The 26,097-nt window shown below is 50.1% G+C and overlaps 5 protein-coding genes across 12 annotated transcripts; 2 read left to right on the plus strand and 3 right to left on the minus strand.

Annotated features, from left to right (window-relative positions):
- Positions 1-447: 447 nt before the first annotated feature.
- setd1ba (SET domain containing 1B, histone lysine methyltransferase a) lies at positions 448-13,870 on the minus strand. 6 transcript variants are annotated; one of them, XM_037264923.1, is made up of 20 exons: positions 13,179-13,870; positions 9,843-12,715; positions 9,470-9,618; positions 9,191-9,289; positions 8,673-8,943; positions 8,058-8,179; positions 6,836-7,939; positions 6,010-6,744; positions 5,394-5,570; positions 5,230-5,323; positions 4,412-4,620; positions 4,196-4,262; positions 3,798-4,130; positions 3,579-3,704; positions 2,544-3,449; positions 2,086-2,252; positions 1,890-2,015; positions 1,703-1,822; positions 1,369-1,506; positions 448-1,213 (listed from the first exon to the last, which is right to left on the minus strand). In XM_037264923.1, exons 2-20 carry the CDS (start codon positions 9,901-9,903, stop codon positions 1,040-1,042), a joined length of 5,178 nt encoding a protein of 1,725 aa, XP_037120818.1. In that variant the 5' UTR covers positions 9,904-12,715; positions 13,179-13,870; the 3' UTR covers positions 448-1,039. The 6 variants fall into 6 exon arrangements, with proteins under 6 accessions (XP_037120818.1, XP_037120820.1, XP_037120821.1 ...); XM_037264925.1 differs by having other exon boundaries at positions 2,544-3,026; positions 3,288-3,704; XM_037264926.1 differs by having other exon boundaries at positions 2,544-3,026; positions 13,179-13,869.
- Positions 13,871-15,008: 1,138 nt separating this feature from the next.
- On the plus strand, positions 15,009-17,747 carry rhof (ras homolog family member F). Of its 2 annotated transcripts, XM_037264960.1 has the most exons (6): positions 15,009-15,143; positions 15,229-15,433; positions 15,537-15,624; positions 16,222-16,331; positions 16,663-16,797; positions 16,956-17,747. In XM_037264960.1, the coding sequence occupies exons 2-6, from the start codon at positions 15,296-15,298 to the stop codon at positions 17,118-17,120; spliced, it is 636 nt and encodes a 211-aa protein (XP_037120855.1). In that variant the 5' UTR covers positions 15,009-15,143; positions 15,229-15,295; the 3' UTR covers positions 17,121-17,747. The 2 variants fall into 2 exon arrangements, with proteins under 2 accessions (XP_037120855.1, XP_037120856.1); XM_037264961.1 differs by lacking the exon at positions 15,009-15,143 and having other exon boundaries at positions 15,197-15,433.
- A 266-nt stretch (positions 17,748-18,013) lies between these two features.
- Positions 18,014-22,062, minus strand: tmem120b (transmembrane protein 120B). The gene is made up of 12 exons (XM_037264946.1): positions 21,891-22,062; positions 20,971-21,089; positions 20,769-20,885; positions 20,608-20,667; positions 20,437-20,532; positions 20,130-20,219; positions 19,967-20,032; positions 19,816-19,877; positions 19,530-19,622; positions 19,347-19,411; positions 19,197-19,265; positions 18,014-19,043 (listed from the first exon to the last, which is right to left on the minus strand). The coding sequence occupies exons 1-12, from the start codon at positions 21,951-21,953 to the stop codon at positions 18,927-18,929; spliced, it is 1,017 nt and encodes a 338-aa protein (XP_037120841.1). The 5' UTR covers positions 21,954-22,062; the 3' UTR covers positions 18,014-18,926.
- A 41-nt stretch (positions 22,063-22,103) lies between these two features.
- morn3 (MORN repeat containing 3) lies at positions 22,104-23,911 on the plus strand. 2 transcript variants are annotated; one of them, XM_037264952.1, is made up of 6 exons: positions 22,104-22,354; positions 22,617-22,762; positions 22,850-22,995; positions 23,076-23,235; positions 23,383-23,549; positions 23,672-23,911. In XM_037264952.1, the coding sequence occupies exons 2-6, from the start codon at positions 22,618-22,620 to the stop codon at positions 23,732-23,734; spliced, it is 681 nt and encodes a 226-aa protein (XP_037120847.1). In that variant the 5' UTR covers positions 22,104-22,354; position 22,617; the 3' UTR covers positions 23,735-23,911. The 2 variants fall into 2 exon arrangements, with proteins under 2 accessions (XP_037120847.1, XP_037120848.1); XM_037264953.1 differs by lacking the exon at positions 22,617-22,762.
- On the minus strand, positions 23,792-25,556 carry orai1b (ORAI calcium release-activated calcium modulator 1b). Its single transcript, XM_037264954.1, has 2 exons — positions 25,278-25,556; positions 23,792-25,007 (listed from the first exon to the last, which is right to left on the minus strand). Exons 1-2 carry the CDS (start codon positions 25,398-25,400, stop codon positions 24,453-24,455), a joined length of 678 nt encoding a protein of 225 aa, XP_037120849.1. The 5' UTR covers positions 25,401-25,556; the 3' UTR covers positions 23,792-24,452.
- Positions 25,557-26,097: the final 541 nt, after the last annotated feature.

Below are 26,097 nucleotides of genomic sequence, written 5' to 3' on the forward strand. Positions count from 1 at the left end.
CTGGCTGATTATTCAGTCCTCTTCCTATACGCCGATTCAGCACTTTTTTTTTTCCACCCTCGCTTTCTCCACACAGCAAAACAATTTTCATCGAATTTACAACACAAAAATGAATACAAAGAAAAGAAACCCAAAGCTTGACACAAGCTGAAATGTGGTGCTACAAGCTCACCGCTCGCTCGCATCAAATGTCACACAGCTCTCGGAGCTCGGATGGTGTAGCAAATTCTCGGGGAACAAAAAAATAGATATATTCATATAATATTCACAGTTAGCGTTATGTACACGTTTGAGACAGGCGACAGGAATAAAGACGTTTCTACAAGAAACAATCTTTCCAAAGAGGGGGGCGATGGAAGGTGACTTCCTGTACACAGTGGACCTTCTTTTCTTTTGCTTGTCATTTCATTTCCTTTTACAGATCCCTGATAATACTTCTTTTTTCTGTTTTTAAATATTCAGTCTTTTTTGTCCTAGAAAACATCTTAAAAGTGAGACCCTGCAACGACATCTAAAAAAAAGTTGCAGATTTTCTGTACAAGTTTACAATCCAAACAGAAAGCAAGTCTCCAGTATTGTGACAGCGAGTCCATGAGAGACAAGTCGCGTCTGCCCGGCAAGGCGGAAGTGCATTTGACTTTTTTCTTTTTCTTTTGCAATCGCAAGAACCGTTAGAACACTGACGGAATAACACGTGAAGAGAAGCTCGCCGATACAGCGATGGGACTCGAATGAATGCTTAATTGATGTACAGAATCTTGAAGTGAACTTTTGCCAGCGACACCACACGCGCCATGGCCGTCCGTTCTTTTGAAATGGGCCGCCTTTTGTTTGCTCCTATCCCGACCGACTCTGCTCAAATGAGGGCCTTTCTTTTGATTTCAAAAGACAAAGTGTGAATGGAGATTCGGAGCCCCGTTAGGATGGTGAACGTTCGTTCATCAGGTCGATCGGTGTTGAAAAAATCCTCTCGCCTCTTTTTGTGAACAAGTCAAATGGATGGAACAGCACCGTAAATGGTAAACGTTGGCAGTTTGGCTCAGTTGAGCGTCCCCCGGCAGTTCTCGGCGCCGCACAAGCAAGGGATCTTCTCGTCCTCGATGGGGAACTTGTAGTCGTACGTGATCTCCTCGTTGACGTTGATGGGCTGCCGCGAGTAGATGACGATCTTCTTCTGCGACTCCACCGTGATCACCTTGGCGTAACAGTTGGGCTGGAACAAAAACAAACAAACGCATGACCACATGCAATCTGTCGTGTTTGGCACAGTGCAATCAAAATAGTCAGTCAGTAGGAAGGAAGGAAGGAAGGAAGGAAGGAGTTAAGGTGGGAAGGAAGGAAGGAAGCTTGTGGGTGAGGCCGCCTTACGTTGCAGCTGTGGTTGATGAAGCGCGCAAAGTTGCCGCACTTGGTGGCGTCGATGATGGTGTCGTGGTCCACGCGGAACATGTAGCTGCTGCCGATGCCCTCCTCCTCGTAACGCTTCTCACGCATGTCCGCAATCACCTAAAGGCCGCCACAGACACCAAACGCACAACTTGAGTCCACGCAGCGTTGGACTGCAAAATACAATTTTTTTTCTAAAAAATATATATACATATAATAATTTTATTTGCGTAAAATTACCTTGAGCAACTTTAACCCTCTCAAAAATACAACCTACTCTATTGTTCCCAAATGATTTGACAAAGGGCGCTCTCACCTGTCTGATGTTTTGCCCCACGTACTCGATGACCATCTCGTCGGCGGCAATGGGCTCCAAAGCAAACAGACCCCAGTCGTGGATGTGCGACTTGCAGAATCGGATCTTCTTCTTACGGAACTGGAAGAGCAGACATTTGTCGTTTTGCGGCAAAAAGACAAACGCGAGCGTGCGTGCGGGTGCTCACTTTTAGCTGGTTGAACTTCAGCAGGTCGCTGTCGCAAGCAAACGATGACAACAAGCGCCGCTGCTCGGAGCGCCGCTCCGACCCCGCCCTGGTGGAGGCGTGGACTTGCGCAGGAATACTCATACCCTGAGTCACAGAGAGACAGAACACGTCAGCCGCATTCCTGGACAGAATCAAGCACGAGCGGCATCCCCACCTGAGTGTCGACGGGCGGCTCCTCCGACTGCAGCCGCGTGCTCTGCAGATACTTGATCTTGTCCTTCTTGTCAATCTTGTAGTAACCTTCGCTTCGGGCACAGCCGGTCATGTGATCCCTCATGCCGTCATCTCGCCTCTTCTTCTTCACTCGGGGGATGTTGGTTTGTGCGGGGCCGTCAAGGAAAGAACTCGATGGCTTTTGGGGCGCAGGGAAACGAATGCCTTGCTGCCAACAGAGGGCGCTGCTACACAACGTGACTCAGACACAACTTGCAAGACTATTCTTATAAAATGACGACTATCAAATAAAAAAAAAATCCCCCCACCTACCTCCCAACATTTCCTCAAAAATGTACTTTTTGAAAGATCAAAAAACCACCTTACAACCAATTTGAGTAAGTTGACTTTAGGCTTGAGCAACGCTCGCTGCTCAGCCGGCCGGCCGGGAAAGGATATGCGGATGATTAACCCAAAGCGTGTCGTTGAGCCAGTCGTTGCCGTTGTCCTGCTGCAGCATCTCGTCGTAGGTGACCTGCAGGAGCCGGATGTCCTCTTCGTCGATGCCTTCGTTCCAGATGTCGTACAGGATGGTCATCTCCTCAAAGTCGCTGCGTCTGGAGAAGTAGGCGTGTGGCGGCGTGGTGACGGGGGACAGGCTGTCCAGCAGAAGCTCCTCCCAGCCTCGCCGCGCCCGCCGCGCCGGCTTCGTGGCCACGGGGGCCTCCTCTTCGTAGGACAGGAAGCCGTCTTCGGGCGGCAGCGTCGTCGTCTGAACCCCCGATTCGGGGCCGTCTCGCAAAGGAGTCGCGTCGGGCGACAGCTCCGAAGACTCCGAGGCCAGGGGGGTCTTTTTCCCTTTGGGCCGTCCCGGTTTGCGCTTGGACGGGACGACGCCGTCCGCTATCTCGGACCCGGCGTCTCCGGAGGGGGCGACCGTACCTGTTGACGAGGCTCGGTTAGCGAAGGCGCCGACGGGCGGCTCCTTAAACGCGGGACGCTCGTCCAGGCTCTCGGAGGAGATCTTTCGATTAAGTGCGGCCGGGTCAGGGAAGACGGGGGTGAAGGTTAAGTCTCGCCCCGGAGTACGAGGGACTCCGGCGCTGAGGACGGGAGACTGAGCAGGGTAGGAGAAAGGACTACCGGGAATGTGCGGGGAGCCCAGCATTAGGCTGCTGCTCCCCGTGAGCGGGGCGTCGCTACCTGGGGTGTTGGGCACCGTGTCCGTGCTCTGGGACTTGCCCAGACCGCGGGCTCGCTCCATCAGGTCTCGGCCGGGCGTGCGGGGAACGTCCTCGTCCGTGGTGGGCAGACGAGCGCGTTGGGGGAGCTCCGGGGGCGGGTGGAGGAGGGAACGACCTTCTACTGCGGGGTGAGGTGGGAGAGGGAGGTACATTAAAGAGGGGGAAGCGGCCAGCGGGGGGGCTTTGGAACGGAGGTGGGACGGGGTTACTCCCACGGGCGTGGCGGCCGCTCCCTCAACCGCCGCTTTACCTTTGACTTTGCTCTCCTGGTCGCTGTCGGACGGAAGGGCGCCCGTCGGCGTGGGCGGACGGAGGTTCTCCCGAGGTTCCGACCTGGCCGCGCCACTTTCATCGCCGCTGACGTCTTCCTCTTTGACTAGAAAATCACAAGCGTGCTTCCCTTTAACTTTTTCTACCCAAGCGAAAAGTGAGGCGCAAGTAAACAAACGGTGCAGTTGAGAGATCCCACCTTTGGGCGACGGTGGCTTCGCTTCCTCCGCCTCTTCAGGACTTGGAGGTCTAAATTTAGCTTTGCTGCTCAGCTCTTCCGTGGCGGCGTCCCCGATAAGGACCGGAGGCGGACTAGCCGCCTTGGAGTCCGTCTCTCCCTCTCCGTCCGACGAAGATGACGACGAAGAGGACGAAGAGGACGAAGAGGAGGTCTTGGTGGCTTTGCCCGCGTCGTCGTCTTCCAACTCCACCTCCGAGACCTCTTCTTCCGAGCTGAGCTCGTACTCGGAGGAGTCCGAGCTGGCCGACGAGGCGTCCGAGCTGCTCTGGGACGACGCCGAGCTCGCCGACTCTGCGGGAGACGATGGCGTCAGATGACACGCTGCGCGACGCCAAAGGCGGGTAAAAATGAAGTACCGTCGTCGGAGGAGTCCGACGATACGCTGTCGCTGGACGAGTTTCTGTTGGCTTCCTCGTCGACGCTCTGCCAAGACAAAGAACAGGGTGACTTCACGATTGAAGAAAGAAATCAACAAAGCTGTCGCTCTACTATAGGTGCAAGAAAATGGTTTTTTGTTCCACCCCGACCGACCTCCCATCACAATCACACAATCAAGACTTGAGCGCACTTACTTGACTTGGCGACAGCCTGTCACCGGGCGCCGTCTCGTCAGCTCGCTCGTCTCGGTCGCCCAGCGACTCCTCCTTGCCCGACGTGTCCGCCTCCTCCTCGCCCTCGCTGTCCAGGTCAAGCGGGCGCGAGTGTCTCCGCTTTGTCGGAACGCCGTCGCCATCCATTTTGGAGTCGTCCAACGGGAGCTCCGCCGTATCTTGATCGCGCTCTGACCAAGATCAATGACAAATAAGGAGTGCAATCGTAATTCATTGACCTTCAGGATGTAGTTAATTTGACATTTTACGTACAAAAAATCCAATCATTAGGCAAATTGAATCATTCAAATATTAAAACGATATTATTTATTTGATCATTAAGTAGCAATATTTGAATTTATTCAAATGAGTTCTATATATATATATATATATATATATATATATGTATATGTATATATATATATATATATATATATACATACATACACACTACCGTTCAAAAGTTTGGGGTCACAAAATTGTTTGGGTGACCCCAAACCTTTGAACGGTAGTGTATATATTTATTTAGATAAATATTTATAGATTATATATATAATCTTCTGTGTAAAAAATCTTATAATATATATGTATACTTATATTCATAGATTATATATACTCTTATACAAATAAGATATAATTTATCATATTTAATTCATAATATTTTATTATAATAATATTTACACTACCGTTCAAAAGTTTGGGGTCACCCAAACAATTTTGTGACCCCAAACTTTTGAACGGTAAATGAACAGTGATTTGAGCTATCGTAAAAAAAATCGCAAAATACAGTACAAAATTACCTTCATCCTCCAACTCGTCATCCACGGGAGTGGAGGGCCGCGCTCGTTTGTTCTCCCCGGCGGCGATGGCCTCTGGCGGGTCCTTCCTTTTCACCTGCGTGCCACATTCCAAAGCTTAACACCAAAGGCGAGTTTGGAAAGGAAAGGAAAGGAGCTTTGGCCACCTTGAAGGAGGGCAAGCGGATGGCTCCTCGCAAGCCGATGCTCAGTCCCATGCCCTCGTAACCCAAACCCTCGCCGCCTTTGTTCCAGTTCTCCAGCAGACTTGAGCCCAAAGTCTCTTTGGGTTTAGGTCGCTCTTCTTCCTTTCCCTCCGCACCTTTGATTGGAGTCGAGGACGCCTGGGACGGGAACATTTGGAACAACTTGAGGATAGAACACTACAATGCAGCAAAGTGACAAAATACTTCAAAATACAGAAGAAGAAAAATGCCACAAGTACGTCCGGATCGACTGCACTATTACAGTCTTTTCAAAGTCCTTCAAAGTCGACTTTGACTTTTTGATCTGAATAAATACGGTAAACGTGTACTCTCAAGCGAACACTACAGCGCCCCCTTGAGGCCAAGGTGCACACAGCAGAAAGAGCGGCTAGATTTCATTGCAGTCACGTTTTTGAACTGATGGCAATTCATTTTCTGGTCAAAGTAATATTCAAAGGCCAGTTTGGATATCCATCGCTATAAACAGCAGTGGAAAAGAATTGTGAGTCGTTTCCACCTCCCCCTAATTCCCTCAAGGCCAATCCAGGGAAAGCAAATTTGAAAGCATGCGACTTACTTTTGCCGAGCGTTCCTTCTTTTCCCACCACTCATCGAAGGCCCTGAAAGCCACCACCTCCACCATTTTGCGATTGAGGTCCCTCTTCATGATGGCCTTCAATTCTTTGACAATGACCTGCAGCACCCCTTCCACGGTGGCCTTGTGGGGGTCCTCCTTTTTCGTCTCGTATCCAGGGGGAGGAACGGTGGGGTTGAACTTGGGCATGCCGGGATGCTGCCACTGATGCGGCGGCGCCCCGCCGTGCGCGGCGGCGCCAGCGCCCATGGATAGGTGTTGGTACGACGGGGCAAAGGGCCCAGAGGCGGCGCCGTCCAGGAAGTGCGGGTAAGGGTAAGGGCCGCGCGTCTGCGCCATACGGCTCAGCATCTGCTGCTGCATCTGGAAGGACATGGGCACCGTGCTCCACTGCTCCCACCGCAAACAGTTCATTAGCTCCATTTGGACCATGGGGATCATGCCGGGCGCGTAGGCGGCCGCCATGTGGGGCAGCAGGTGCGGGTGCACGGCCAGGTGAGCCGGATGGCCCGGCACGGTGCCCAGGTGGTGGTGGGCCATGGCGAAGCCCGCCTGGTGGGCCAGGTGGGAGAAGCCCGGTGGGGGCAAGGCCAGGGTCTGGATGGGGGACACGGCCGAGTTGACCACGATGCCTTTGCTACAGTCGCCGCCGGCGTTCGGCGTGCCGGGCATCTCGTCGTCGGAAATCTCCATGTCCTCTCCGGACGATTGATGACTCTGTGTGTGTGTGTGTGTGACGGAAAAGATGTCACCGCAAATCCACGACGCTGGCCTGACAATGAACGCGATGACGACGGACGGCGCTTACCGTCTCCATTTTGTCGGTGGCCGCGGGCGCTCGAGGATGTTCCTCTTTGACCTGGCCGTTGCTGTCGCGCTCCAGGGGTGAACCGCTCCTCTTGACCAGCGAGGCGGTTCCGGGGACGGGCTCATCGTCTTCGTCCGAGTCCGGCAGCGGCGTGGGACTGATGTCCTCCAAGCCCGTGCTACAGGGCCGGGAGTCGGGCGCTCCGCCGCCCGTGTACGGCGGGATGGGGGAGAGCTGCGAGGACGAGGAGGAAATGGGACTGCCCTCCATTCGCACCTCAGTGTCCGAGTCTCGCTCGGCCAGGAAAGGCAGTTTAGTCCTTTTCTCCTTGAGCAGCATCTCGATGCGCGAGTCCAGGCTATTGCGCTCGGCGGCGGCGGCGGCGGGCGAGCCCGGCGACGGGCAGCGCTCGGGCGTCCTCGGGGGAGGAGTGCTGGGATGGGGTCCCGGTTCTGGCGGGGGCTCGGGGACGGGAGGGGTTTCGGGTCCGTCCTTTGAGGGCAAAAGCTCAGCGGGTGCGGCCAGAGGCGGCTGAGGCTGTCGCTGGTACTCGCCCTCCCTTTGGGACGGGTGATGAAACGTCGCTTCCGACGGCGGGAAAGCGGGAGGTAAGGGAGCTTGGTAAGGCGAGAAAGCCGACTTGAAGTTGGGCGTGGTGGGGGGAGGTGCCGTGTAGGAGAAAGAGGGGGTCGAATGTGCGGGTTCGGGCGGGGTGAGGTGCTGCTGCTGCTGCTTCGAGGGCGCATGCTCGGACGTGGCGCCGCGGTACATGTTGCTGCGGTACTGAGGCCTCTCGGGTCTGCGATTGTAGGCGTCCTGGAACTTGCTCTCGTGTCGCCGCGACTTGTAGCCTCCGGAGCTCTCCGCCCGGCCAGACTGGTACGCGGGTGTGGACTGGCGACTGGAGTAGCTGGAGTCTTGCGAGTAGGGGGTGCCCGCTTGGCGCGGCGTCCCCTGGGACTGGGGCGTGTCCTGCCGAAGGCTGGAGTAGCCCGTCTCCAGGGACAGCGGCGTGGTGGAGGTGCTGCTGCTGCCGCCGGGCGGCACCGGGCCCGCCGCGGCCGACAAGCTGCTCTCCGACAACCGGCGGATGGGTTCGCATGACTTTGGAGGGGGACGCAGAAAAATGGCGCTATGAGACGTTGAAGACAACATTTCACCCAGAATTGCACACAAAATAAAAAGCTCAATGCGATAACAGCCAATCACAGGCGACTTTTACCAGTAAAGCTTCAGCCAGGCTACGAGGGGAAACTTCTCTGGCTTCCTCCACGCCGACAGGCAGCGTCCGCGGCGTGTAGCTTCCATTCATCAGGAGCTGGAAGTACCGAAGGCGATTCTCACCTGAGGAACAGTTAAGAGACAATCAACACGCCGCGGTTAACAATGCACAAACAATGACCCAGTCAAAGAACAAAAGGTTCAAAAAACATTTCAGTCTTTCAAACGAGGTTAAAATGTACCGTAAATGCTGTACAGTGTGCGGAACGCATCACAAACGTTTTTTGTTTCATGGAGGGCCGCAACAAATTCATGGAAAATCCACGGATGAGCTGAACCCTTGGAAATTCAAATGATTCCAAAGTGTCAATAAATACAAGCACGCACGCACGCACGCATTTCCACTAAATGCCATTTGCTGGGGGCGGGATTTGTTTACAGGGCTGAAATTAAGCCCAGTGGGGAGTCGCCGGCGCCCTCAGCCAGGGGCTTGAGGGAGCAGGGATTACTTTCAATGAAATTCAATTAGCCCTCAGTTCCCAAGCAATGCAGGTGATCACATGACAGCTGTCGCCCATAGTAAGCCAGACGCCGTCACAAGTGCGGAGTTGTTTACCTTTGGGGTCCAGTTCCACGTGGATGATGTTTCCCATCACGGAGGTGTTGTGCAGCATCTGCACGGCCGTCTTGGCGGCTTTGACGCTCTCAAAGACCACCTTGGCGATGCCCAAGTGCTTCTTGTTTTTGGGGTTGTAAAGGATCTCCACCTGCTCGATGTCGCCAAACTTCTTGCACATGTCCGTCAGGAAGCCCTCGCGGATGTTGTCGTTCAAGCGGGCGAACGTCACCTCCTTCGGGGGCACGGGGCCGATGTAATATTCGTCGATCTTCAGTGAGAGAGTGGATTTTTAGGGGACTCAACAATGCAACAGTTGTCCGGGAAATGCCGACAAAAGCTGCTAATACCAAATGAACATTTCGTTGGATTGGTAAGTAGAGAGCGGCTACTATGGGTTCCCCTCTCTTGGACTAGAAAGCCCAAATAAGAGCAAGGGGGTGTGTCTGGAACTTATGACAACCCCTGCTTTCCCACCCACCTTTCACCCCAAGGAAAAGACTGGCTGTCAAGACTACCTTGAACTTGGGCACCGGTAGGTCCGTTTCTTTGTATTTGGTCCAAAGGCGACCGATCCTCGGGTCTCGGACGCTGTCCACCGGTGGCATCCCCGGGTTCTGCGGAGGAGGAGGCGGGGAGGGAGCACATTGCTGACTGTCATCCACCCAAAGCACTATCTCACTCCGACGACAAGTAAACAAAGTAGCGTAAAGTCGCGTGAGCGATGATGGAGGCTGAGTCCGGAGGAGCGATCACGGAGCTCGGCTGCTTGGCGGCGGTGGCGGCCGTCCACTTACGGGCATGTTGAAAGCATGTCCATCGTAGCGAAACAGCTTGTGCGATCCCTTCTTGAGCGCCGGGTCGATGATCAACTTGAAACTTCTCCAGTTGTGACTCCGCTTCTCCGTCGGGCCGGGGTGACCGTCCGTGCCGCCGTTGGCCAACGCTGAAAGCACACACACGGCAAGGCAAAGCCGAGCTAACGTGAGGCAGCGGCGGCTAAAGCACGGACGCTCGCCCGCCCGCCCGCTCGTTCCCTTTACCGCCGCCGCCACCAGCACCTTCCTCGTCCGCGGCACTTGCACTAAAATCGTTACTTACACATGCGTGACTTGGTGTGGCTCGCCAAGGCAATTGAGAGAAAGGTGGCGAAAGAAAAGGGGGGCTTACTTGAACTCTGCTTTCTGCCATGGTCCTCGCACAATTTGTTTCTCTCCCCCGGCTTGGACATGATTCGCCCCGATCGAGGGATCCTTTCTTGTTGAATCGGTGAGATAAAGGGGAATCGCTTTTCGCCCCGCTCACATTACATGATTTGGCTGGAAGAAGGGTGGAAGTGGCTCCTTTCTGAGCGAGAGCCCGCACATATTGTGTGGCTGCTGCTGCTGCTGCTCGAGTCTGTGCTCCGGCTGTTGCTGCTGCTGTGAGGAGCTTCAGCAGGGTACGGTAGCTTCTTTCTGTCTCTCCCACAATACACCGCTTAGCTTAGCTTAGCTTAGCTTAGCTTAGGCTTTGGCCCCACGTCGAAACGGCGGGCGCACTTTCGCCACGACAACTGCAACCCGCTCGTGGAATAAAGACAAAGGCGCCGTGTAACGTGATACGCTAAGAACTCTCCGTTAAAAATATATACAAACACACACATATATATGTATATGCGCGTGTGACTTTGTCGGGAATATGTTTCTGTATTTTTCCGGGTCAGGTTGACCGTCTCTACACGCTTTTGACGAATCTGCTTCTACTCGCATTGGCCAAACGTTCGATATGAACTCGTTAGACTCGCAACCGAAATGTGAATCAAATCGAACGGCAGGCAATTTCCTTGTTTTTACAAAACAGCAATAGTCCAAATCTGAGAATACGTTTCAAATACAGAAGGCCGTTTTGAGCTGGTTACTGCATCACCCCAAAGAAATACTGGAGTGTCTTTTCCCATAGCGAACGTCAGCTGACGCCGTGTTTACGTTTCATTTGAACATTATATATGACTTGCTTTACCAAAGAGTTTTGTTTTGACTGGCTACCAAACCGTAGCAGAATCGCCAATGAAATATGAACAAAACCCATCTGGTATCCCTTGATGTAGATATCTAAATGCGACTTTAAAACTCAATAGACTTATTTATTTCGTTATTATTTATCTTTGAGGGGCAAGTAATAAGGGATATAATGTGGTTGCGCAAGCGCACGTCTTATCGCTGCGTTTGTTTTCAGAATTAACCAATCACATTCAAACTCATGTCAAATGGGAGTCAACAAACATCTGCCACCATTTAAGCTGTCACAGTTTAACTCCAAATAAAATTCAGATGTTCTCATGACTTTCTCCTGACTTTTTTTTTTTGGAAGAGCACCCTGGCATTTGCATAAAAACAGACCTTTTGGAATGATGGCCAAAGTTCACAATTTGATCAGACCCTGCCTGACACATTTTCTCCACATGAGTTTGTTCGGTTTTGTTTTTTCTTCTTCTTCTTTGTGAGACTGGCTCCTGTTTGTTCCCTTGACCAAACAACCCAGACATATGACTAAAGATTGTTGCCCCATATTAAAGAGCCAGCATTCGCAGAAATTCTGCGGCACTTTCGATGTTGCCGTTTCCCTTTTGGCCGCCTCCCTGATCATATTTGCATATTCATTTGACACGGTTTGCGTTGGTTGTTGTCTTTGGTTAGTTGGTTTTGGTTTGGAGTTTTGGTTTTCACTGCCTGCTGATTTTTGTCTGGTTTTGCAGCACTCAGCCAAATGATTAAAAATGTGAATAAAAGCATTTGACAGAAAGACAATAATGTCATTTTTCCAAACAAGAAAACTACCGTCTTGACTATTCTGAATTTCTGTCTGCAGCCGATGCCTCTAGATGCACGACTGGCAATAGAGTGTGTTTGCATTTAGTTGGACGGGGTTTTCTTCTTTTTTTTCTAATTGATTGAAGTTTTGTTTTGTCTAAGGCAGGCAAATAGTGTTATTTGACATTGCCTGCTGTTTTCTTCTCTCCAGTGCTCGGGCAATTGGCTGGTTAACAGCGGGCAGCCTGGCCAGCCAATCAGCGTGCAGCACCACGAGGCGCCGTCTGCTATTAGAGGGAGGCACAAGAAGTCCTTCAACGCACAGCAGAGAGAGAGAGAGAGAGAGAGGGCCTGAAAGCTCTCTCTCAGCAGCCATTTTCCTGAAAAACACAGGGACTTAATGGCCTACATGGGTTTCCTTTGTTCCAAAAAGGGATCTTACACTCGATTTCCTCACCTCTCATGGACTATGATAAGATCCTAAGATTGCTTCCTTTGAAAGGGACTGAGAAGAAGGAAGAGAATGTACTGGATGTAATTACCCTGTGAACATTTTCAGCCTTTTTTCCTCTGCTCGGAATCATCCATCTTTGGCTTAAGCCAGGCCACGTGGCACTCCCAAATAGTTTTCTCTTCTTAAAATACATGTAAATAAACTGCTTAATGACTTTGAGAGGAGGAGGAGCAGGAAAACACAGTTTAAGTATCTGAATGTGTAGTTGAGGCCTTGTATGAGTGGCAATGAGTAAGTCCAGTTTTCTGATCATCTACTATGTTTGTAATGTGAATAAGGCATGCAAGGTATTGCTCATTAAACGATTCTTGTCCTAAAACCAAGTTTTTTTTGGTAGCAACATTATTCAATATGCTAGCCTCGAGGTGAATACTAGTGTTGGTCGTCGGTGGCCTTGGTTACGCTTTCCCTCCCCATTTAATTCAGAACACAACTGCCTTGATGAATGGCTCTGAACATTTTCTCCCACAACAGAATCAGGTGAGATTTGCTCTGGGCAGGATTGGTTTGTGCTTGCTCCCATTTGCCATTTAAAACACGCAAATGACCTTGCTTCAAGGGCACATTTAATTTCCAGGTCGACAGCGTCCCTGGACAGAGAAGAAGGGAGCACGCTTGAAGATATTTACCTCAAATGGAGTGAGCAGGCCTACATGACACAAAAGCAGGAGGAACAATTTCAGCTCCATCTTCGGATCCTCCGACAATGTCATTAGTAAGGGATGGGCAAACGTCTCCTGAAAAGGAAGGAATCCATTAGGGCAAAAGGTAGCGCTCTTTCCAAACGAAAAAAGATCAAATCATGAGTGAGTGAGTGCGTGCGTGCGTCTCGCCATTGCCCCCCCAGCCTGCGAATAACGCATCTTCAACCATCATCTGTTTGGGCAATATGCAAAGCATCTCTCTCTCACTCTCCTTCAAGACGGGATAAGATCCACCTTTAAACCGTCTTCCACATCGACCACTCGCTAAGCATCACCGCATTCAAAGTACAAGGAAATGTTATTTGAAAAGGTAATTGATTTTCTTTTCTAAACACTTTTCATTGTTTTGCCCGTTTTTCTTCTTTTTTTTCTGAAATCTACATATAGGCATTCTCATGAGAGGACAGTGAACACTTGCCAAGTGAGATTCATCAACAGTTTTCCATTTACAATTCATGTAACAGTACTTTTGTATTTGTGAATATTGTCGACTTACAGCTGGTATTCAAAATATGTCATCCAAGCCTGTGAAACGCAAACGAATCTTAATGGGGAGAAATCTTGGGACTTTTCACTGCTTTCCCTTTGTCCAATAGTCATTTGGGTGGCTTGTAGGTTTAAAAGTGACGAGCAGTTTCTCAGCTCTGCTCGCTCTCAAAATGGCTTCTCAACGCGCACGCGCGCGCGCGCACACACACACACACGACGCAGCGCTGCGTCTTGTTCTTCAGACTGGGTGGGTGAGGTCCTCGAGCACGTCAGGGACGATGGGGGAGGGGAAATTCTCCACGTTCCCACTCTCAAACGGGGCGTTTTTTACTCGACGTGTCTATCATTTGAACAGGAATGGGCGAATTGACGACGAATCGAGGCTTGTAAAAGATGGCGACGGTTGGCTATGTCACACCCAAACCGGAAAGCGGTAAGGGGAGCTGTTGTGCACGTTGCCAGGGCAACACGGCTGGCCGGCCGGGCGGGCGGGCCGTCGGGCTTAGCAACCTTGCCAAATGAGGTCATATGAAGTCGGCAGCTGCAGCGGCTGTTGGTGACCGGGCTGGAAAGAAAAACAACCTCGAAAATATGTCAACGGGCCACAAAACACAAATACAACCAAATCCGATGCGCGTATCTGGGTGTGACTTGAAGGTCTGCTCGTTTGTGTGGCGGCTTTCCGAGCGGCCTGTTTTTCCGGTTCACCATGTTTATTTTGGGCATTCCGACATGAAGGAAGCGGTGGATCGCGCACGGACGGCGTTGTTGTTTCTCCGAGCTTCGACTTCCACCATCCCCCAGCTCGCTCGCTCGCTCCCTCGCTCGCTCTCCCTCCCTCCTGCTCTCCCCGCCCTCCAAATCTAACCCATCCACGCACATGCACATGCAGCAAAGAGCGAGCAGTTTGTCGCCTATTGTCCGTAGGCTTTGGGGGGGAGGAAGAAAAAGCAAAAAGCACGCGTCCATTCGTGCTGCGCCATTGAACACAAGTGGAAGGCTCGAGCGCGGGCGGGGTGTGCTTGGACGGCTCCCTGCGTGGCGAGGCGAACACAAGCCAATCTTTGTTGAGGATTTTCACCAAAAAGACCCGTGGATGGATGCTTTGTATGTTGACGGAATGGCTCCCTTTTAATCGATGGAGAGCGTTATCATTTGAATCATCAGCCCCCCCCTCCCTTTTCTGTTAAGCTTATTTTTACGCTTTGTCACATCAATTTGTTCTTTAGTCTTACAATCGCTTTGGAAGAATCTAATGGAGCTTGCTATTTGCTATTCGATGTCTAAATGCTTGCATGTACGAATGTAATTGATGTCTTTCTTTTGAAATAAACTTGTGGGAGCATTACCAAGTACTATATATATAGCTGGGTCATGTTTCATTTTGAAATGGGACTACAGTATATGGGTCAGTTTCAAAATGGTGACTGTAATCAAATAATTCATGCTCATTCTAATACTATTTAAATTGCAGTATTTACGCACCTTAATTACTATTAAATAACCAACGATCTAAAACGATTTATTTTTAAATTTACCTTATGAATCAAATATATTATTTACAACAAACAAATGATTTATTGAGGAGAAGAATGAGTTAAAAAACATAATTTTGCAGTTTTAAAAGTAAACAATAGCTAATTAAATGCAGCAAATATTACACGACTGGAATAAAGACAGGAGTGGATTGCTGCGGCCCGGTGGCCATACCGCAAAACGCCACCATTTTGATGTCTCCAATTTGTACAAATGGAGCCAAATGGTTGAACGTCAAAGAAGATGGTCTTCCGGATTGCATGGCGTCGCATCTGCATGGCAGAAAGTAAGCCGGCCAACCTCAAAAAGGAGTTCCCGCCCATGCAATGACACATTGCAAAAAAGGAAGTAGGCGCGGCAGTGGCGTTCCGTGCGGCGCTCCAGTGCCGCCCGTTGGTGCGCTCGGATGCTGAGCACCGGCACGCGGGCTCCAAAGGTGAGGGCCCATCTGTCGGCAGCTCGACGCCGAGCGGACAAAAGTGCTCCGACGTCCAGAGCGGCCCGTGTGATTTCTTCCGCAGGCTTTCTTTGCCATGCACGGACGGCCTCGACGGAGCCACTAAGCTGGTCCTGTGAGTGACGAGGAGGATGACCCAAAATAAGGATGCCGGCGGCGCTAACGGCACCGGCAGGGAGGGTGAGGAACTCAAGACCGTCATTGTGGGAGATGGCGGCTGTGGGAAAACCTCGCTTCTCATGGTGTATGCCAAAGATTACTTTCCAGAGGTGAGACGATGACAATCCGCCGCGTGTTCTAACCAGACGGGCTCGTCATCGCTGGCTAATCTGATGTAGACACTGATAGTCACTGTCCTCCCCTTTTCAACAGAAATACGCCCCGACGGTGTTTGAAAAAGTCACCACCACGGTGGTCCTTAGAGGAAAAGAAGTGGTGCTCAACATGTACGACACCGCAGGTAAGGCAACAAAAAGAAAACTTTCCCCCCTCAGTTGCTTGAGGAAAATCGCAGGCTGCCAATGACAAGCATGAAAATGCCACTTGTCCAGTTTTGCTTGATTTGAGTCTTCAAGTCCCTTCCTATTATCTGCAATAAGTTTTATTACAGTGAACGCAAAATCAACTACTTTGAACATGTTTATTTTATTTCCAATGTGAGCGGACGCGTCTGTTGCAAATTGTCGTGCCGAGAGAGTGTGACATCATTGCCAAGAGGAAGCCGAAGCCAGGATGTGGTTTGCTTGCACGTCGCGCGGACGCTAACATCGCCCGCATGTCATCGCACGTCTGTGCACGACCCGTCGCTTTCCGAGCCTGTGGGTGGCAAACTCGTTTTTACCGCAGGCCGCTTTGCAGTTGCAGACTTGCTCAAACTTGCGTTAAAAGCTTACAAAAACATCGTGCAAAATCTCATCAGTTATTCCAAAGTTGGAATTTTGTTTGAAAGTTTGCTTTCGCGGCCCATATAAGATGACACGGCGGGCCAAATCTGGCCCTCGGGCCTGGCCTTTGCCACCAGTCCGACTGCCATCAGCCGTCACCTTTGTGCTCGCAGGCCAGGAGGACTACGACAGGCTGCGCCCGCTGTCGTACCAAGAGGCCCACGTGATTCTGGTGTGCTTCGACGTGACCAACCCCACCAGTTTTGACAACGTGACCATCAAGGTAAAAGGCGCCTCGCCTCGCGTTTACTCTTCAAACGGGAATTGCAAGTTGGGAGTGGCACGCACGCATTCTTTGACTTATGATTAACTTATCGTTACGGCGCTTTCGCTGTGGCTGGACTTTGAGCCCAAAAGCAGATTGGGAAGCCACGGCCGCCGCCGCCGCCGCCTTCTCGGAAAAAAGGTGCGCTGGGGCCTTGAACAGACGTACTGGGACAAGTTGTGGCCCTGGGACACATTCAATCGGGCTCCGCTCAGCAAAAAATGCTTTTTAGTGTCATCCAAGACTCCAAATTGCGGCAAAAAAAGTCAAAACGTGCGCATGTGCTCAGTGGCACCCGGAGGTGAAGCACTTTTGTCCGGGCGTCCCGCTCATCCTGATTGGCTGCAAGACGGACCTCAGGAAGGACAAAGAGTGCTGCAGGAGGCTGAAGGCCGTCAAGCAGGCTCCCGTCACCTACACGCAGGTGACGACCCAGTGCTCCTTTCTATTCAAACATTTGTGTCTTTGAAAATGGCCTCGCAAACGATACTTCAATTAGCCCTTTCGTTTATTTATTGACCTGTGGGCTGGCCGTTGTCATCTGCCGTCTGCTCATCTGGTGCGCTTTGCCTTGGGACGCAGGGCCTGGCCGCGCAGCAGCAGATGAACGCCGAGCTCTACCTGGAGTGCTCGGCAAAGTGCCAGGAGAACGTGCACGACGTGTTCCGGGAGGCCGCCAAGATGGCTTTGGCTTTCCGCCGCAAGCAAAGACACTTCAAACGCAAGAGGAATTGTCAAATTCTATGAGCGCACTCAGATGTGCCTTTCGTCTTAAAGTACAAGTAAATTGTACTGCACTGGATGTTGAAGCCACTTAAGCAGTTTGAAGCTTTAATCCAGTGATTCTTTTGCATACCACTAGAGGGAGCCTGCCTTCCACACGTGGAGACTAATTTCACATGTTCAACTTTTCACTTCTTCCCTTTTGCCAAGAAGGAGTTTGGAGTTGAGTTGTTGGTAGAGGAGTGCGTCACTAGACCAGTGGTTCTCAATGTGTGACTCTCAGGCTCCCTCTTGTGGTGCACCAATGAATTACTGGCCAAGTACGCTTCAGTTGTGTTTCACTTTGAATTGCATTTAATTTGAAGACCTATAGATTTTGAAGCTTACTTTTGGGTACAACTTGAATGTATTTATCTGTTACATGCAAACATTTGAATTGAACCATTACATAGATATATTTTCGAATAGTTTTTGCTAATAACATGTTGACTTGCAAATATTTTCATGTCATTTGATGACTTCTTTCTTGTGTCATTTTCCCTCTCTCGTCTTGGATAGCTTTATATTCTCCGAATTTGAAAGCAAACAGCAAAAACGCTTTGAATGTGAAAGAATGAATTTGTTGGCCTTGCGTTCTTTTGCAGTTGTGCAGCGCAGCACACCAAGAAAAAGTTGAACTTACCTTTGAATGCAGCGCCCAAGAGTGGGACCAAAATGCAACCTCCGCTCGGCCTTCATCTCCGCTATGCGTCCTCCTCGCGACGTCTGGTACACAAACACAAATGTGTGATTGGCAATCAGTCACATATAAAGAAATGACCACTCGCCCTCATACCTGAGAACAATTCGGTCGGAAGGGCAAATCCAAGCGGAAAGGCTGGCTGACCGGCAGGCAATAAAGACACCTTTGCATGAACTTAAGTTAGAAATATTTAATTTGCTGCGCGTAATTAGGGGAAATAGTCCAGTCCCTTCCTTGTCGTGCGTGTACGTGACGGCGTTTCAGAGCACTGCCATCTCAACGGGCGGCTTCCGATACCAAAAGAAAATCAAATGTGCAACATGACATCATCACAATGATGCCTTCAAGTGGTGACCCCTTGACACAATTAAAACAAACACATCCATCGTGCCGAGAACATAAACGCTGTGCAGTTTGTTGAAATGACTTTGAGCGAGAGAAACGTTTAGGAACAAGTGGAGTACAGCAAACCCCCAAAACATACAAAACAATATCGCGGAAAAAACTTGAAAAATACCAATCGGAGCACTACTTCAATAGAAATGAAGCTACCTTCGTTCATTTCTGCTGATCCGGATAGGTTAAAAAGAATACAAAAACATGATCACATCATTACATCAAACTTAAGTTAGGAAGATAAAAGGTTTCATGTGCTAAAGTGATATTGAATTTTCTGTAGGATTGGGACCTTCACCAAATAAATGGTAAAAAAACATGTGGGGGTTCACCGTACGCCCTGGAAGGAGACATATTTCGGTCTGGGTGTGGAGGCTACAAAAAAGGAGCACAATGAGTGGACGTGACAAAGTTGGGGCCCGCAAACGTGGATCCGTCTGCTAGTTGCATATGTCCATTAGTGCACAACAAACAGTCAAGTGTGCGCTTGGTATGCACGCCATGGAGCAGCGGGGAGGATGTCGGCCAGGGGCCGGGACTCCAACACCTGGTGGCGCACACCTGAGAGAAAGAGCGAGAAAATCCACAGTACGCCCGCGTGCTAAATCCGGCCGGCCTTGAGTCGATCGACTTCCCCAGAAGAGCAAAAAAAACAAAAAAAAACCCCAAAAAATCCAATTGTGTGCAATGTCTCAGTTGCTTTTTTTTACACTGTCCTGCTTGTTGTGCACTTTTTGCTGGACTACTTTTAACGTGGTCAGGAAGTTACCCAGGAACAGGACCAGGAACGTAAGAGCCAACATGAACACCTGAAAGACAAATGGCAACAACTGTAGGGGAAGTGGGCCATTTTGGTGTGAAGCGGCCATCTTGGGCAAATTCCAGCATCTCAGGACTTTAGCAAACATTGCCAAGCACCAATGGAAGCGCGCGACGGCGCTCGGGTCGGAGACCGGCCTCACCTGCCACTCCTTGCAATCGTCGTGTCCCGCCAAGCGAAACAAGGTCACACAATTATACAGCTGCCAAAACTGAACAAGGAAAAAAAAAAAACAAAGCGTGATCGGCGCGTCCTTTCGGCCAGGTGAATATGGTCAAAAAGTCCGACTCACGTGTCCGAAAAAAAGGAAGGGCAAAAGGAAAGTGAGGCCTCTCCACATCCACGACTGAAATCCCTCTGCAGACACACAAAAGATGTTGGTGTCGCCAGCTGCCTCCACCAAGCACAGCTCCGTTTCTTTTCAATGTCGCCACTGGGCTGAAAGGGGAGCGCGAGCCGGCCGGCCGGCACTCACCCACGGTGAGGTCCAGCTGATTCCTCTCCCCCAAAGCCCGCAGTCTGTACAAGCAGCCACTTTGGTAGTAGTACTGGAGGAACTGCACAAAACCTGCAGACAAGAAATGAAGCGCTTTCACCAAGTGATCGTTTTCAAACAATGAAGTCAAATATACATATGTGGAGGGATTCTCAAGCGGTGACACTCGGCCCTTCCTCTAGCGGCTGGCCAATGAATCGGCCGCCCAACGCTTCAATGGAACCAAGCAAATTGTGGCACTTGTTAAAGAAGAAAAAGCACTTACTCTGATAGATGGAGAAAGCCAGGAACTGACTTCGGAACCTCTGATACGTGGGACCCTCCGGCCTGTGAGCAAACCAGATGGGGTTTGCGCAAGATTTCGTGAACACGATGCACTCATCACCGTTTGGACTTTTCGAGACCTTTCTACTCACCAGGTGAGCATCACGCCGGACAGGAAGGTGGACACGTAATGATGAGACACCCACCAGCCTTTAATCCTGACACACAAAAAGCACAGCGGTCGGTCGGTCGGTCAGACAGACGCTTACGGCGCTGCGAGAAGAACGGCGTGGCAAGCCGCCGGACACGACTGACCTGGACCCGTTGCTCATGAGGATGCTTTCTCGTATTGTCAACGTGCAATAGTACCACACCAGCAAAAAGTTGAAAATCTCATCTGTGACACTGACACAATAGTTACAACAATTCATTCATTCATTTTGGAGGCACAAATGCGGATATAAAAAAAAAAAAATCCAAATCTCCAATAAACTGGTAGATTCTAGAAGAGCGAATATTGACTGATTAAATACTTTGAATAAAGTCCAGACGCGCATCAATAATTGTGACGTCAACGTGGACGCTAAGCGTTGAAAAGGTTCCCTCCCCGGTCGTCGCTCACCGATAGTTGAGGAGGAAGAGGCACGTGATGGCCCCGAACATGAGGATGATGGTCATGTACAGCTTGAACTTTTCATACTCGTCCTTGTAGGCGAACCTGCGGCAAATACCAGAGCAGACCGTGACGTGCGGCGGCCAAAGGTGACGACGCGCAGGCGAGCGAGGCTCCTACTTGGCCTGGTTGCTGAGGAGCGTCACGTTCACGTTGCCCAGGACCAAGTTCAGGTACAGTCTGACAGACAAACAAACAAAAAGACTTTTGGCATCAGGTGCACATTTGCTTCCCTTGACCTAGTGAGCAATGTGGACAAAACGGGAGGGGGGGGCACTGACCCATTTTTCTTTGGTAAATATGCTTCCATGTCAAAGAAGACATTTTCTTTCTCTTTGATTTGGCATTGGATGTCCGCAATCACTTGCGTCTGTTTGTCGTCGCAGCCTTGCAAGCATCTGCAACAAAGTCAGACAGAAACACACACCCGAGATGGTGAGTGCTTCCATGGGCTATCGTTCAACTGGTCAAGCAATTTCCTACTTGGTTAAGCTGCAGTGGAGGTCATTCAGACGTTTCCTTTGTTTTCCAATGGCGCTGCTGCATGTGGTTTGAAGATTGGTCAGCTCCTCCAATTTTTGCCTGTACAGTTTGTGAGTTTCCTGTCATTGTACACAAAGCATAAAAAATACCATTGGCATTCACAGATGATTTAGAGTCTTGGTAAAAGTACCATGCATTGTTTTAGAGAATGCCAGGAAGTTGGGTTACCCGGATTCGAACCCAAACCAGCTCGGCTGCGATGCAGACGTGCCAACCACTAGCGCGCCACATGTCGTTGGACAAAACCATGGCCGGATGCGCTTTCCTTAAACTATATATGTCAATATCACTTGCATTGTCTTTGTCGGTGTTGAACAGTTAGCGGTCTTGTGTTCTTTTGGTGATCCAAAGTACACTTGCTCCCAATTAGCCAGCTAACGTGAGCTAGCTTGCGCGTGCTAATGATGCATTCAGGGACTGTGGAAGACTTCACACTCGTGAAGGAAACAGGTCGACGAACGCATATCATCAACTTAAAAAACAAAAACCCGTGCAGAACTACTGCTACTGCTGCTAATAAAGCGCAATGATGATGTATCGTGAGGTTCATTTAGCGTCAGGGCTCATTTTGCAGCGCTGGTACACAGGCGGTTTATTTCGGGGTGCAAATGTCGGCCGTGAAGTAGACAAACACCGGGTAGTGATTTAAGGCTATTTCCCCGTGAGAACTTGCTCCAAAGTGCCTTTTAGTGACGATTGGCAATGGCAAGCACCGGCTCGGAACCTCCAGCTCCAGTTCCAGTTCCAGTTCCAGTGCAGCAGGAGCTAGCTGTCAGTGTCAGCCACCGCATGACGTAGCGGCTTAGACCTCCTCGCCGATTAACGATGCTATCTAAAACTAAAAGAAAAAGACAAGTGACCTGCAATTGTTGATATTCCTCGTCGATTTCTTGCCACTCCGCCTGGAACTTGGCTATGGACATGGTGCCAATGTAGAGAAAAGAGGATGAGCAGCAGATAGGACAAAAGCTGCCGCTGCTGCCGCTGCTGACGGATGGATGACCGTCCGTCCACTCAGGCGTGCTTTCATTGGGCCAATCTGCGCATGCGCATATTGCCGTAGACCGGGACGCTTCTGAGCATGCGCACAACCTCGGAGCGCAACAAACTTGTGTCGCAGTCATCAAATTAACTCACTTCAAAATCAAATTGTCACGAAAACCACCAAACGTGAATGATTTGAAAAATAGATACAAATATATTTTTTAAAAGCACACAATCATTGCAAACTCGACGCAATTCTGTTGCTGGGATACAAGGAATGCCCTCTCGGCTCCAAACAAGCTTGCAGAGAAAAAAAGGTGACCAACCAACCCAAATCGAGGTACATTTGGTTGTTTTGACTTAGTTGGAGGGAAATAGCGACTGTAAGGTGCGAGGTAAAATAATGGTTCTTAGCACAGTACTAAAGTTGCGTGTTCGAATCTTCGCATACTTTTTGAAAAAGTGGCTATCCATTCATCTTCTTTTGGTTCTGATACGTAGTCTCTCTGAAAATCTGGACGAAAGAAGGCTGATTTCCGAATAGTCCCCTTATCCTCCGCTCAATAATGTTATTTCTTCCTCCAAATGTGCCTTTGTACCAGCATGCCATTCCCGAAAGCAGTTGGAAGCAATCCGTCCCGTTCAGCCGCGCTGCAAAATAAGTCAAGCAAATGCGGAACGCGCGCGACGCTTTTCTCCGTCAACGGAGACGAATACACCGGCGCGTGGCTCAACAACAACAAGCACGGTGCGCTGCGCTGCGCTGCGGTGCGTCTTCAAAGAGTCAGGAATGAACTAAAGGCTGACTGACCAAAGTGGCTTGCAACCATTCCAGGGAGGGGCATTCAGGTGTGGAAGAAGTCCGGGACCCTTTACAATGGCGAGTGGAAGATGGGAAAACGCCACGGATACGGCACCTGCAGTGTACTCGGAGCGAACGCCCAAAAGTACTGCGGTCAATGGGCAAACGGGAAGAAGCATGTGCGTAATGTATTTGCTCACAATATTCGTGGATCTTTTTTTCCCCCCAGAGATTTGTATGGTGCTGCTTCTTTCCTTAGGGTCACGGTATTTACTTTTACGACAATTGCGCGACGTACGAGGGCCAGTGGAGCGAGGGCCAGCGGAGCGGTTGGGGGAGGATGTTCTTTGACGACGGCGACGTCTACGAGGGAGAGTGGATGAAGGATAAGGAGCATGGACTCGGCATCCGTCGCTATGGTAACACCGCTTCTTTTTCACGACACGTTTTGATTCCCGCAATAGCCATAAAGCACCACGAGAGGGCAGTATCGATGCGGGTTGCGTTTCCAGGTTAGCGTCGGCACCCTTTTTTCTTTTTTGGGACTCTCGGCCGTGTGTCTCCAGCAAACGGCAACTGGTACGAAGGTTCCTGGAGAGAGGGCAAGAAAAGCGGCATGGGGAAATTGTTCTACTGTGACAAAGGGCAGCTGTACCGGGGCCTCTGGGTGCGAGGGGAACCCAGATGCGGGACCGTGGAGGACTTGCGGCCCGCAAACTGTCCCATTCCACAGGTACGATGAAGTCAAAAAGCTCACGACTGACTTTTGTCGTACACACCAAAAGTGGCTCCAATGAATTAAATCACGAGTTAATTGTTGACTTCAAGCTGTCAGCAGATTTTTCTCCCTCTTAGGTCAAACTAGTGGATGTGCAGATGGTTCTGCAAGAAGCCCAGCGGGCTTACTTTGATTGTTGAGGTCTGAAAGAAACTTTGGTTCCAAAACAAATTCAACTCATTTGTATGATTTTCCTAAGAGGCACTGGAGTGGCTACTTTATTTTTCCCGGTGCTCAAAATCAGCCGGAAGACATTTCCAGTCGCTTGGACACACTAACACTATCAGACTGTTACACATTTGGAGGGGGAAAAAAAACAAAACAAAAAGTCCAGTGTCAAAAGTGGGGCTGACCCCAAGTGGTAGAGGTCCCTTTTTTCTTTTGGGCCCATTGAGCCAGATGAGATGTACAAATAAAACAGTCATCAAAACGACAATAAAGTACAAGTGCAATTTAAATCCGAGTCATTATCACGCCTAATTGAAAAGCAGCAGGCAAGACAAACAAGAGTTCGTTCCAGTGATTTCGGGGGGAAAAAAAAAAAATCACAGTTAAGACTTGCAATTTCAAGTTTGGGGTAATCTGCCAATTTAAGATTGTTCAAATGAGGTCCATCACAATGCAGCCGAGAGCTCATGAAGGAAAGGCGCCGTCTTTCTCAAGTGGGGGCAAAAGACACTACTAACGTGTCTCTACAAAGTTCTCATGTGCTTTGAGAAAGATGTTTTTGTCCCCAGTTGAGTTGGACAATCTTACAAATAATGCAGGTACGCATACCAATATTTGGATCAGTCTTGAAATCATAAATCCGTGTCATATTTAGCTGGCAGTTCCCTCACTCACTCACTCACGCACATCTTATGGGAAATGCGAGCTGGGCGAATGTAAAATGGACTCGCCTCTATTGTCCAGCTGGTTCTGCAGCCTGGTGAGGTTGGAGAGCTCCTCCAGCTCCTGGAACTGCCGGTCCGTCTTGTGGCTGACCAGCGAGCGGTAGAAATGCACGGCGAAGACGATGAACACCAAGCCGAAGGGGACCATGATGGACGTGGAGGTGATGGCGGCGGCCACGCCCGCCGACACCGTGTCGTTGCCTGCCTTGCTCGGCTTGACGGGCAGGAACTTGACCCAGCAGAGGAGCACCACCTCGGCGAGGAAGAGGAGCGTCCCGATGACGGTGGAGAAGGCCCAGGCCAGCTCAATGTGGCGGTGCATGCGCTCGTGCGGCGACTCGCTCACCGAGTTGATGTTGTGCACGTTGCTGACCGCCTCGATGTTGGGCAGGATGCAGGTGCTGACCATCAGGGCGAAAAGATGCACGGCCACCAGCACAGTGGTGCACGCGCTGAAGGCGATCAGCAGGGCGGGAGGGTACGGGTAGCTGTTGTCCAGCTGCACTTCCACCATGGCCACCTGAATACGGAGCCGGAACCCGGGTCACATCGGTAGTGGTCATTCAAACAGTTGGGAGGGCGCGCGAGCCGAGCCAACTTTGTGATTCGGACGACCGAGCCCTCTGAACTCTGCCTAGCAACAAACATGAACTTTGACCAGGCAGAAGAATCTCAGCTATTCCCGTGCATAGATTTGATGCAATTACTGACTTGGCATGACAAGAATCATTATTATCTTTTTTCAGCAGAACACTGTGCGGTGTGATTTGGAAGGCATGGAATACGTCACCATAGCGAAGCCGGAGAGCAGCGCGGAGGTCCGGCTGGAAGCTTTGAGTTTCGCCCGGCTCAGGTAGAGCTTCCTCCAGGACAGAGCTTGCAAGGAATGCTCGCTGATGCTCATGTTGCGCATTAAGGACACAGCGCCGCCGGCTCGTTACTCTTCCGAACAACACTTATCGATGAGCATCCTCACATCAAGTGGGCCCAACATAAACATTGGCGAATGATAAGTAGAGGAACAGCATTTACCGTCAGCTGTCTCGTGCTGCGCTCTGGCTCTACGTTACCCACAAGTCTTTGCGAACAACGAGGACGTTACTTTTTTTTTTTTTTTTTACTCATTTATAGTTTGGCGTCATCAATAGTTTAAGGAACTGTGAAGAAAGACGTATTAGCGTTTTCTGTCAAAGCCACGGTCTTTTTAAAAATATATATATAATTGTTCACTCCGTGGTAAGAAACCTTTGGTGTCACGTGACTGCGCTCAGCCAACGGATATAGCGCTCATCTTCATTCGGCCAATCGATCGAGCGCGTTTACGCCGTCCCGGAAGTAGTGATGTGCATTCCAAGTCAAAACAAGGCACCTTGGCAAGAATGCGCACGCTCGGTTCTATTTCAATTGAGCTTGCTCGTTTTTCGATAAAAAAGAAAAACAAAAATCTATGTTTTTGACTGAAACCACTCACCAGCGCTTACATTGATATACATAGGAACAAATATAAGAGAATTATGATACCAACATCAAAAAATACAAAATAAACGTTTCTTTAGAGTTCTTGATTCCAGTGATTTCAAATTGTGTGTGCACGTGTATGTGTGGAAAAT

The sequence above is a fragment of the Syngnathus acus genome, chromosome 12 (genome assembly GCF_901709675.1).
Source record: "Syngnathus acus chromosome 12, fSynAcu1.2, whole genome shotgun sequence".
Taxonomy (NCBI): Eukaryota; Metazoa; Chordata; class Actinopteri; order Syngnathiformes; family Syngnathidae; genus Syngnathus; species Syngnathus acus.

What these genes read in the sequence shown, in the direction of transcription:
- orai1b (XM_037264954.1), bottom strand. Translation starts at nt 25,400, where the DNA reads ATGCGCAACATGAGCATCAGCGAGCATTCCTTGCAAGCTCTGTCCTGG. An exon ending in TGCTCTCCGGCTTCGCTATG is followed by an intron (nt 25,008 to 25,277) that starts GTGACGTATTCC and finishes CTCCGTATTCAG; the next exon opens with GTGGCCATGGTGGAAGTGCA.
- setd1ba (XM_037264921.1), bottom strand. Translation starts at nt 9,903, where the DNA reads ATGTCCAAGCCGGGGGAGAGAAACAAATTGTGCGAGGACCATGGCAGA. An exon ending in GACATGCTTTCAACATGCCC is followed by an intron (nt 9,290 to 9,469) that starts GTAAGTGGACGG and finishes CCTCCTCCGCAG; the next exon opens with AACCCGGGGATGCCACCGGT. An exon ending in GCCTGGCTGAAGCTTTACTG is followed by an intron (nt 7,940 to 8,057) that starts GTAAAAGTCGCC and finishes CCCCCTCCAAAG; the next exon opens with TCATGCGAACCCATCCGCCG.
- tmem120b (XM_037264946.1), bottom strand. Translation starts at nt 21,953, where the DNA reads ATGTCCATAGCCAAGTTCCAGGCGGAGTGGCAAGAAATCGACGAGGAA. An exon ending in AGGAATATCAACAATTGCAG is followed by an intron (nt 21,090 to 21,890) that starts GTCACTTGTCTT and finishes GTACAATGACAG; the next exon opens with GAAACTCACAAACTGTACAG. An exon ending in TATTTACCAAAGAAAAATGG is followed by an intron (nt 20,668 to 20,768) that starts GTCAGTGCCCCC and finishes TTTGTCTGTCAG; the next exon opens with ACTGTACCTGAACTTGGTCC.
- rhof (XM_037264960.1), top strand. Translation starts at nt 15,296, where the DNA reads ATGACCCAAAATAAGGATGCCGGCGGCGCTAACGGCACCGGCAGGGAG. An exon ending in CCAAAGATTACTTTCCAGAG is followed by an intron (nt 15,434 to 15,536) that starts GTGAGACGATGA and finishes CCTTTTCAACAG; the next exon opens with AAATACGCCCCGACGGTGTT. An exon ending in TTGACAACGTGACCATCAAG is followed by an intron (nt 16,332 to 16,662) that starts GTAAAAGGCGCC and finishes GCATGTGCTCAG; the next exon opens with TGGCACCCGGAGGTGAAGCA.
- morn3 (XM_037264952.1), top strand. Translation starts at nt 22,618, where the DNA reads ATGCCATTCCCGAAAGCAGTTGGAAGCAATCCGTCCCGTTCAGCCGCG. An exon ending in GCTCAACAACAACAAGCACG is followed by an intron (nt 22,763 to 22,849) that starts GTGCGCTGCGCT and finishes CAACCATTCCAG; the next exon opens with GGAGGGGCATTCAGGTGTGG. An exon ending in GGGCAAACGGGAAGAAGCAT is followed by an intron (nt 22,996 to 23,075) that starts GTGCGTAATGTA and finishes TTCTTTCCTTAG; the next exon opens with GGTCACGGTATTTACTTTTA.